General features: G+C 34.9%; 1 protein-coding gene across 1 annotated transcript in view; it reads left to right on the plus strand.

Annotated features, from left to right (window-relative positions):
• LOC137621773 (uncharacterized) overlaps positions 1-12,500 on the plus strand; it is a 167,857-nt gene that overhangs the window by 130,982 nt on the left and 24,375 nt on the right. The window contains exon 3 of the mRNA XM_068352282.1: positions 10,708-12,500. This exon is cut by the window's right edge and continues 189 nt beyond it. Coding sequence (XP_068208383.1) covers positions 12,108-12,500 — 393 coding nt within the window. The 5' untranslated portion in view covers positions 10,708-12,107. The remainder of the gene's footprint in view (positions 1-10,707) is intronic.

Consider the following 12,500-nt stretch of genomic DNA (forward strand, 5'->3'; position numbering starts at 1 on the left):
GTGATCCTTGAGATCTGCGGACATCTCTTCCTTCCAGAAGTTTTGTAACACGATCGCTTGGAAAAGAGAAATGTGCCGAGGCTTATTTCTTAGAAGGGTCAGTCTGTTTTATTGCTGATAAAGCAATCCCTATCCTTGAACTCTCTCTCTCTCTCTCTCTCTCTCTCTCTCTCTCTCCATACATACATAATATGTGAATTATGTGAATATATATATATATATATATATGTGTGTGTGTGTATAGACGATAGATTGACGAGCTAAGAAAATTTGCAGGCATATTGTGGCATAGAAAGACCATGAACAGACACGAGTGGAAGGACGTGTCAGAGGCCTTTGTTCGGCATTGGACTATCTAAAGCTGATGATGATGATATATGCATCTATATTCATCATCATCAACCACCGTAACTAATCCAATTCTCTTCCTTACCCTGTTTCTTTTGCAGTTTCTAGGGATCCATTCTGTTATTCTTAATGTCCGTCTGTTATCTGTCGTTCTTATTATATGTCCTGCCTATGTCAATTTCTTTTTCCTACATGTCGTTAGAATATCCTCTATTTTCGCTTGCTTTCGTATCCATGTTGGTCTTTTTCTGTCCCTTAGTGTTATTTCCGTCATTAATCTTTCCATAGCTCTATGAGTTGTAACTAACTTATGTTCTGAAGCTTTAGTAAGGCTCCAACGAACGAAAGTCTCTGATGCGTAAGTTGATACTGTTAGGACCATCTGATTAAATACTTTTCTCTTTAGAGAAAGTGACATTTTACATTTCATAATCTCATTTTGTTTACCAACAGCTCTCCATCTCACGCTTATCCTTCCTTTAATTTCAGTCTTATTTTTTTTTAATTGCGTAATTTAGTAAAATTCTTATCTGCATTTTGTGCTATTTGGAGTTTTAAAAAATGTATTTTTATGTGTGTGAGAGAGAGAGAGAGAGAGAGAGAGAGAGAGAGAGAGAGATACATTAAGCCGACGGCGAAGAGTATAGGCCTATCGTTTATGAGCAAACCGTGAAAGTGCGTGCGACAATATTCTATGCCAAATAATAGGTTTCTCCCCATTGCTCTCTTCCCTGGCCATTGCGCTATCCATTGATGTCTTTCGTATGCCACAGACTTCTTAGGCTTAGGCCTACGGCTTTTTAGATGTTTATATAGTTTTCATTGTATTTGCGTTGGAAATGGACGGAGGCTTTAATGAGAAAAGCTCTTGCCCCGAGCCATAATCTCTTTCCGTATTCGCCGTTCGATATTGCTGTTCTGCGTAAGGATGATGTATGAATGGACGTTGCTTTTATCGATTCCGTCATCAAAGAAGTTTCTGGCAACTACGTACTCTTATGATATTGATTTACGGTTGCTAATGATCTGACATTGTCCAGGCGTGTACGGCGAGAGGATTTGCCAATTGAATTGGTGCACCTGAATGAAACAGTTGTAGATGGGTCTCTCTCTCTCTCTCTCTCTCTCTCTCTCTCTCAAGGGGCTGAGATGCAAGTTTTTTTTTGCAAAAAAAAGAATAAAAGATATTGAACTTAGTTTATTTCAGTAACCTGAAATTGATATTTATGAAATGCTCTTGTTGACTATGGAAAAGAATGCATTATTTTGATGTAGGTGACATGGAGGAACACTTACGGTTTGTCTCTCCTGAATCAAGTTTTCAATTTCATATTTCAGGTGAATGGTTAGTTTTTAAAGAAATAGTGTTAAAAGTGCTCAAGTAATCACAATTTGCCTGTCATTAGCTCGCTATTTGAAATGTAAAACTTCACGTGTAACTTTCAAGTATGCCATCATTATCTCCATGATTACTTCCACCGTCGTGCAATAAAGATCATTCGTGAAATTCTGCCATTTGTGTCTTTCTTATGTTTTCCCTTCTACAACCCTCAATTAGTAGTTAAGAAAATTGTTATCTGCACTGTTTGATTTTAAAATTATTATTGTTCCTCTATTTGAGAACGCTGTCCGTACTATTTACGTTGTTATATGACTGGAGCGCCAATGAAACCTATAGAACAACCTAGAACTATTTCTCTCTGGAATTATGTTCCATAGCAAAGTCAGCTAAAAAGTTTGAACTTGTCAGAAGGCCGGGAAATATCCCGTAATTATTAGAACAACTCTCTCGGGACTTTAGCATTGTTATATTGTTTGGTTCTGGACTACTTTTCCCGATTTTGTCGTCTTTCAGATCCCATTAATTAAGGCTCATTTGCCGGTTATACCAGATTCCTTAATCTCACTACACTTCAAAGGCAATCAACAAAGCTCGTTTCGTTATTTATCTTTTATATGTTTCTTTTTTATTTATTTCCCTCCAAAATCGATTGATTTTATATGACCCTTTGTACATGAGGGTCTGTTATTAGGCTATTGTTATTATAATCAGCCTCATTGTCGTTTTTATCATACTAGTATATATTAAATATCACAGGAGGTTAGGCTCAAGGTAATTAGAAGAAAGACAGAGATGATGAGAAAGGAATTTGCAATAGGAGATGAAATATCATTGGAAGGAGAAACGATTAATGAGGTGAATCATTTAAAATTTTGACTTGAAGTATAATGAAAGATTGAAAATAAAAACAATTCATACAATGGCTAGGTTAAGTAAAATTTGGAAATCAAATCCCCTGACATTACATAAAAAATCAGGTTATGTATCAGTTTAGTGAGATTGGTGTTATAATATGGACATGAGTCGTGGTATGGCAATGAAACAATATCCAACAGATTTTTTAGACTTGAGAGCAAAGCCCTCAAAAGAAAATTGGGAGTTAAATGGCAGGACAGGATTAGAAATAAAACTATATGTAGCTGTAATAATTATAGTAGTAGTAAGTATATTACAAATTCAAAAGTGAAAAATTAAAATCTTCAAGTTGATATAAAATCTACAAATGATTTGCTTGTATTATGTAGCCTATTACAAAAGTCCAGATTAAAAAACATAAACAAAGCCGGGAACTACTGTGACCTCATAGCGTTTTAATGTTTTATATTGACATTTGTGAATTTTGTAATAATGAAAATTATGATAGTAATTAAAAGAGGATAATTATAATAATTTAAAAAAGCAGAGGAAAGGAGTCTTTATTATTATTTCCAATATTAGTGTTAGTGTTATGCACAATTGATACGTATGTTCACATGGTGCGATGTAATTGTTTGATCCATTGTATTGCCTTTGTTCCATGTTAAGTTAAAACGATGTGGTATTCCAGTAAGTTACTAGGCTATGTTGACAAACGAATTTGCTTATGCTGAAAATGAAATGAGGAGGGTATTGATATGTTGTTCTATTTTCTTTGGTTGCAGAAAAAAAATCACTGAACGAGAGAGAGAGAGAGAGAGAGAGAGAGAGAGAGATTTCTATTCTGTGTTGTTCTAGTAACCTAGTTGGTATTAATATCTTTGACGTATCAGAAAATCCGTGTGTTTACCTAATTAAACTTTAATTTATTGTTTTTATGCCTTACTTGGTTACCCTTTGAAATATTTGGAGGAAAATTACATCTTGAGAATACTTGAAGCACCTATTAAATTTCAATTTAGAAAACTAGGACTCATGTGATATGACTTTGCATTTGATTTTTTATGAATAGGATAATGATTGTTACGTAACATGATTTTTAATCAGTGAGTCACAATAGTATAATCTTTAATGTTTTTTATTTGAATTGTGACGAAACATGATTTTTAATCTGAGTCATAATATATCAGTAGTATAATCTTTAATGTTTTTTATTTGAAAAACATAATTTAACAGAATTTTTAAACATATTTCCAATATCAGAAGACTTGAGTTTTCACAATTTTTTTTTTTAATTAAAAAATTCTCTCCTTTGTTTATTTTCTACTATTCAGTAGACATATCGTGCAATTAACTATTCTTATATCTCTTATATGTGAAGGAAAAAGAAGGTAATTCGATCCTTTTGAACGAGGAGAAACAGACGCTGAGGAAAATTGTGTTGTTATTATTTTGCATTTAATAAAACTAGCTTACTTGATTTTAAGAAACTCTTTACGTGCTATATTTTGATACGTTATTACAATGAATAATTTATAGACCTGTCGCGTTTCAAAAATTAGCTTTTGAAAATTTAATAACCATCCGCTTATATTAGGGAGATGCTTTGTGCTCGATTGAAAGAGACATTGAAAAGGAAGGAGAATAGTGTCCAGGAAGCGTGACATTGCGTGCTAAATAGTATAGAGTTGAATTTCACTGCTGAGGAACAAATTTTTAGGTGTATGTTAAGGAAGTTTTCTGCACAGGGGCTTCATTCAAGATTTAGCATTTATTATGAAAGTAGCAATGACCTTTGTGTTTTTTCTATAAGCTTCTTTCATATTTAGGATGAGGTATACACACGTATATATATAAATATATATATGTATATATATATATATATATATATTTGTGTATATATATATATATGTGTGTGTGTGTGTGTATATATATATATATGTGTGTGTGTATATATATATATATATATGTGTGTATATATATATATATGTGTGTGTGTATATATATATATATACAGTATATATATATATATATATTTATATATATATATATATATATTTGTGTGTACATGCATGTATACAGTATATGCATACACACATATATATGTATAAGTGTTTTTGTGTGTAAGTCAATAATGTTTAACTATATATTGTTATTCGAAACTTATTTCATAAAACCTCAAGGACATTGAGAGATAATGAGTTACGCACGACCTGTCAACTCAATTTAAATGCCATTTTCGAAATTCAGTAGAACCATTTGCTATGAAAACCATTCTTAAAATTTAAAGTTCTATGAAGAGTATTTTGTAATAAAGTGAAAATTATCTACACAGATTCGGTTTTCCACTAACTGGAAGAAAATATTTATTAATGACTGAGATGTTTACTTAATGATGAAAATAAGTCAAGTACAAAATAAATGCAAAGAAGTACAAAAGAAGTAATAGAAAACAGGGAAAGTAAGTATTTCTTCAAGCAATAAATTCGATAAGAATAGTTCATAAGAGAAAAACCATCCCTTTTAGGGGGAAATAAACGGCGCGTATTACCTGCAGCAGGTAGAAAATCATCTTGATAACCATTACGTTACGTTTGTATACGGAACGCAGTGTTTGCGTATTGATTTTATAATCGTTGCTGTTGTTTACCACGTAATTGGTTTGCCTGCGGCGGACAGCACCCTTTGGCCATTTCCACGGCCCGGCCTCTGGGAAAGTCAGCAAAGCAAAAGGGCATTAGGGTTAACGCTCCTATCCTTTAATACCTGCAAAGCTCTTTGCATCACACGGAATAATACTCGTTTTGTGGAGTGGCGACAGACCAGAATCTTTGAAACTTAATACTTGACATAGGAGTCCCTGTCACGGCCGACTTTTAACTTAATTAAGACTAAGTGAGAGAATAGTGGAAGGAGAAGGTTGAATCATTCATTCTTATTTTTTTTGTACCTGTAGATAGAGAAATATATATATATATATATATATATATATATCATATTTTTAAGCTTTTGACATTTTGAGAGAGAGAGAGAGAGAGAGAGAGAGAGAGAGAGAATGGTATTTAAGGGCATCATGGAAAAACACCGAATAAAAGAGAGAAACACTAGAAAAATAAAAGAGAGAGAGAGAGAGAGAGAGCAGGTTAATAATGGTATATATTATACAGAGATTAGGTTAGATAGAACGTTTTCTGTTTCATATATGATAGAGAACTAGCTTAGAATCATCATCATCATTTCTCCATTAACACGTGGGGAAAGTGAAGGACGAACTATTCTCATTATGAAAAGGAAATGCAACGCTTCATAGCGTTTGCATTAAATTGGCCGTATTACGACACTCGAGAAGTTTTAAAGTCTCACCTCCTTTCACGGTTGGCCGGGATGAAAGAGCAGCTGAGACTTTTTCTTTTCAATTCGGTGCTCATTAATAGGGGTACATTTTCAAACGGAAATACATTGCGATCAATACGGACGAGATATTCGTACCTATAGGGCTGGAGAAAGGATTGATCAGCATTGTGCGTGTATGGCTAGCGAGGGATTTCTGTAGAAAGTTGAGGTCATCTTTTCATGTTTATTATGTAGATAATAATAATGATAATAATAATAATAATAATAATAATAATAATAATAATAATAATAATAATAATAATAATAATATGTACGTACACGTGCGAGGGCAAACGTTTTTATATGTTTACATGTGTATATACACACACACACACACACATATATATATATATATATATGTGTGTATATATATACACACACATATATATATATATATATATATTTATATATATGTATATACATGTATGTATGTATATGTATATATATGTATGTATATATATATATATATATATGTGTGTGTGTGTGTATACACATGTAAACACATAAAAACGTTTGCCCTCGCACGTGTACGTAAACATTATTATTATTATTATTATTATTATTATTATTATTATTATTATTAGCAAAGCTACAACCCTAGTTGAAAAAGCGGGGTGTTATAAGCCCAAGGGCTCCAACAATGGAAAAATAGCCCAGTAAGGAAAAGGAATAAGGAAATATATAAACTACAAGAGTAGTAAGGAACAATTAAAGAAATATTTTAATAACAGTAGCAGCATTAAAACAAATCTTTCATACATAAGCTATAACAAAGACTTATGTCAGCCTGTTCAACATAAAAATTTTTGCTGCAAGTTCGAACTTTTGAAGTTCCATCGATTAAAGTACCCGATTAAGTAGATCATTCCACAACTTGGTCACAAATTGAATCAAACTTCTAGAATACTATGTATTATTAAGCTTTATAATGGAGAATTCTGGAATATAGAATTAACTGCATGGCTAGTATAACAAAAGGATGGTACTGTCCGGGAAGATCTGAATACAAACGATGGTCAGAATTATGAAAAATCTTATGCAACATGCATAGCGAACTAATTGAACAAAGATGTCAGATATTATGATCTAGATCAGGAATAAGAAATTTAATAGACCGTAAGTTACTGTCCAACAAATTAAGATGAGAATCGGCAGTTGAAGACCAAACAGGATAATACTCGAAACAAGATAAAATGAAAGAATTAAAACACTTCTTCATAGATTTATCACTGAAAATCTTATAAGACTTTCTCAATAAGACAATTTTTGTGCATTTGGAAAAGAGACAGACCTAATGTGTTTCTCAAAAAAAAAAAAAAAATATCTGTCAAGAATCACACCTAATATTCAAAGTCTCATACAGAGTTAAAGAAACATTATCAATGCTGAGATCCGGATGTTGAGGCGCCACTGTCCGCGACCTACTTACTATCATACCTCGAGTTTTGTTAGGATTCAACTTCATGCCTCATAATTTACACCAACCATTAATTTTAGCTAAATCTCTATTTAGGGATTCAGCAACCCCAGGTCTACATTCAGGACATGGAATTTATGCAGAGAGTAGCATCATCTGCTTATGCAACCAGCGTGTTTTCTAAGCCTAACCACTCGTCATATGTATGAAAAGTAATGGGGCAAGAACACTGCCCTGAGGAACATCAGATATTACATTCCTATATTCACTATGGTGCCTATCAACAACAACTCTTTGCCATCTATTACTGGAAAATTCATTAATGGTGCTAAGAAAAGACCCACCCACTCCCAACCGTTTGAGTTTGAAAACAAGGGCTTCATGGTTAACACGGTCAAAGGCAGCATTAGTCTAAAATCAAGACCAATCATACGAACTTCCTGACCACAATCAAGAGATTTCTGTACAATATTAGAGGTTGTAAGAAGAGCATTGCATGTTCCAAGGCCTTTACGAAAGCCAAATTGCTAACTAGGGAACAGATGATTACCTTCAGCAAACCTATTTAGACGTTTTGCAGAAAGACGTTCAGAAGCTTTAGGTAATATGGGAGTTATGGAAATTGGGCGGTAATCAGCTGGACAAACGCATTTACATAAGAGAGTAATATTACCAATGTGTGTGTACTGTATATTTGTGCATATGTGTATATTCCACCATATTTGTGTAGATTAAAATGACTTATCAGGTCCAAAAAGCTCTTTAGATTCACTATGTAACATATATTGGGAAATTCAAGTCGTGAACATACGATAAATTACTCGTAACTCAAGAAAAAAAAAGGATGTATACGGGTATTAGATATATCTCAGAAAGAGATGTGAAAATCGTGAGCTTCTCGTAAGTATCACTATTACTCCGATGTTATCAAGGTACTCCCCAGAGTAAGGTCCCGAATTATTAAAATAATTATTAGGAGGTCTAAAAATTGACCCCTCCCGTGGAGGAGCATAGTCAACCATAATGTGTTCTAGAAGAATAACATTATTTCAAAAGTAATATTGAAAATTCATTCCAAATTACTAGTACTAGCTATCTTCCTCCCAGCCTCTTCTATTCCTTAAAGTGATACTTACCTACATACATACATACATACATACATACATACATACAAGTAATCATTCAGTTAAAGTTCCGATAGATTTTTTTTTTTTTACTTACTGAGTATGACAATTCTCATAATTTGTAAGAAAACATTGTTTTAAGTGTTTAAAAAAAGTAGCCAGGCTGCGCCAATACTGCAAAAAGAGAATCGAACGTTGTCAATTTTGTTAAAAAATGTCTACTTTTACTCCTCGACGTAACGTACGATATGGCATCGGCCCACATGCCCTAATATGGCGATCATTACACTAATAGCCATTCCGTGTATTAAGCCTTTAAGGAGAGAGAGTTTTTGCGCTTCTCTTTGCTCTTTTGTTATTCATGACGTGGAAGCCTTCAGAAGCTACATGAGCTCAATGACTCTGATCCTGGCGGCACTTAAATCTCTCTCTCTCTCTCTCTCTCTCTCTCTCTCTCTCTCTATACTATAACGTCAAAATAAAGCTTTAATGTTAAGAATAGAGAATCTTCCCTTTGTAAGTTATTATAACTATAACATAAAAGTCATGGATACTGTTTAATCAGTTCACTATTTTCACCCCATTGCCTGCCGACTACTTATATATCATCTGGAAAAGATAACGATTAACTCTCATATATAAGCGATTACCGTAATTTATAAGAAAGCTGTTTAATGTCTTAAATTTTCGGGTATTTTCGTCTTAGCCAAATGTGCATTTCCTTCCCCTCTTTGTAATGTCTTCTTATGAGTCATTAGCATGTGATTAATCGCCATCCCTTTTACCCTCTTCTTGTATGGTCCTGGTATTTTTCTTTAAGCCTGTTACCCTCTTTGTTCTTATGAATATATCCCTTAATCCCCTTCCATTTTACTCTCTCTCTCTCTCTCTCTCTCTCTCTCTCTCTCTCATATTCAAATATTGTTTTTTTACAGCATAACATTGTGTTCGGGTTCTGCTTATTTATTAATAATATATCCGTTTTCTTACATTTTAAGTCTCTCTCTCTCTCTCTCTCTCTCTCTCTCTCTCTCTTCTTTAGTCAGATATTTTTCTTGCATCTTAATTTGGTGTTCTGTTTCTACTTTAGTTTATTATTAGAATATCCGTTATCTAACATTTTAATTCTCTCTCTCTCTCTCTCTCTCTCTCTCTCTCTCATATTGGTTTTCTTACATCATAATTTGGTTACGTGTTTCTACTTAATTTTCGTTAATGGAATATCTGTTTACTTACATTTTAATTTTTGCTTTCTCTCTCTCTCTCTCTCTCTCTCTCTCTCTCTCTCTCTCTGCATCCGTAAACAGACTTCTTTTTTATCAAGAGCTCAGCTACCATTAACTTGAGCTCTTATATCATGGCAAAAGTGAAGAGGTTCGTCTTTGTTTATAAAATTGATTATCCGTCCCAGTCTCAGTCTGGTACACTTCGTCTTTTAGTTACCGAGAAAAAACGTCTCTCCTTTTGTTAAGAACTCCACGAATATTTATTGGCATATTATTGCCATGATAATAAAATCACCTTCTTTTATAATTTCATTCCTTATAAACAGCCTTCTTTAGATTGTTATTTAGAAGAAAAAAAATATGATTTACCAAAATCATTAATAATTTTTTTTTTAGACCTCTTGAGATGACACGAAGGGATTGTTCTAAAAGTCGAAATGTTAATTGGAGCAAGATGAGTTTTGAGAAGGTGGAAAGCTGTGTAGGAAGAGACTTGTGAGAAGGAGAAAAGTAAAAACCAAGGAACCTTTTGTAATGTCTAGAGTGTACTGCGCAAGGTTCTCCTTGGTATATGCTAGTCTTTTATCTTCCTTTGGTATAGGACCCGACTCATTTCTATTTAATTCGTCTTTTTCCTTGCTTTCATTTATCGTTGGATATATAATGATAAGGAATTTACCGTGAGCAAAGTACCTATTCTTTAAGCCTAACCTAAAGATACACAAAAAAAAAAGAAAAATATCCGGAGCATCAAAGTTGCAAATCTAATCGTATTTTGTGTATGCTGCTTTTCATAAATACCTCGTGTGATGTGCAGGCATGTTAGAGTATTTTATTTGCTTTGTAGGCCTATGTGTGAACCTTTCATAAAAACATAAATTTTTGTGACTGTTATATACTTTTTAACTAATCTTATTGATTTTATTGACTAATTGGTATCCTTTTCAGTTGATTTTAGTAACGACATTCACTAATTCATTTTGTTTTTCCTTTTCTTTACAGGAAATTTGCCTGAAAACTTCTGCGTATGAACAAGCCGCTGTACTCGTAGGAAGACTGTTTATATCAAGGGAATTTAGATAAACAACAGCAACTCTGGAACTAAGACTCTGCTCTTAGAAAAGTCCGTGAGTTTTAAATCAAGTCTTCTCCTTCTAACTTGCAGTTAGAGATGAGAAGAAACAGATGAAAAATGTAACTTTGTGGAGCGGCATGGCATCGGCTATCATACTGATTGGCACAGATTAATTGGCACTGCAGTACAGAAACGTCGATTGTGCAGAATTGGTGTGAAATAAAATTCAGTGATGTTTTTAACAGTATGAATCATTTGTGACTGGTATTATTATTTCCTTAATGTAATGCAACATTCTAAAGTGTTTTAATTCGAGGATTGGCAGCATGATTGCAAAAAGTGAAGGAAATTTATGTATGATAAACGCAGGACCAGGGATTTAACTTAATTAAACCATTAGTTACGACTATGACTAATGATTTAGCAATGCCAGAAAGACATCAGCGTGTGGTTAATGATAGCGTGAATACGGCATATGCTCTACAAGCGTCAGACGAAAGTCATGCTTTAATGAACGCTGCTGCGGTCGGAGTCTGATGACCAGTTAAGGTCGGCTTTGATGTGTCTCGTCAGATGACGTGACCCCGATTGTGCCTTTGTCGTCCAGATTCTCGAGGTGCCTCCTGTTAACCGGTTCTAATCTCTCTTCCTCCTCGTATTTCCACGCGTCTTATATTCAGTGTCTTATGCAGTGCCCCGCTCAGTGTTGTAAAATGTTCATTTCTTTATAACACGAGAGTGCGTCTGTGTGTTCGGTGTATCATCTTTGTAAGTTCCTATTGCATCGTTGCTGTTTTAAGTGAGATTAAGGTTCATTGGAATTGTGTCTTTTTAAAAGTTTGGTAACCACTGTCTGGACTAGAGCGAATCGCAAGCCATTGTACAAGGAAGATATGTAGACACTTAAGGGAAACTTGTGATGGTGCTAATCGCAAAACTAGTGCTAACAGGTGTAAGTTTAGAACGTAGTGAAGAAGTAGGGTTAAGGGGAACTTAGCTTGAACTTTTGTTTTTCCAATTCTCTGAAGACTAGACAAGAACTTTGAGTTAACTTAAACTTTTTTCAATGTCATATGGATTTATTCTGATTACGAAGTAATCTGATTACGTGAGTGAGTGTAAAGTATTCAGGCTTGACAATAGAAGTATTAACGGGTAGCTGTAAGACTTAATATTGTCCATAGCTTTTAACAATCACTGCCTTTAAGTGACTTACTAAAAATGGTGCGAGTTTCTTGGGGCGGCGGAGGTAGTCATCGCCGACCTAGCTCACGTTGCGGGCGATGGTGGCAACGGTGGAGATGGCGACCACCCACGCCCCTACAGCATGGGCGGTACGCCTACAGCCAGTTCGACCCCTCCAACTATAACACCCACCCACATCCGACACGCCCTCAGAAACGCCCACTATATCACCAGCACCCCACTCTATCCACGCCCCCCTACTATATCACCTTTACCTCGAGCCCCCACAGCCATCGTGGAAGGTCTCTCAGACGGAGACGAGAGCGCCGTCTCGACCTCCTTCTCAGACGACCACAGGTCACTGCGGGACGACTTGCGCGACGACCTCAGCTCCCCACGACCTCGCTCGACGGAGAGCAAGTTCATCAAGATAGACGACGACAACAATAACTCGGGAAACGGCAATGGGGACATCACCATCAGCAAGGAAGAGTACAAGAGGTACCTGGCTCTCAGGGGGAGTCCTCCGGAGTCC

This window comes from Palaemon carinicauda, chromosome 28 (genome assembly GCF_036898095.1).
Source record: "Palaemon carinicauda isolate YSFRI2023 chromosome 28, ASM3689809v2, whole genome shotgun sequence".
NCBI lineage: Eukaryota > Metazoa > Arthropoda > Malacostraca > Decapoda > Palaemonidae > Palaemon > Palaemon carinicauda.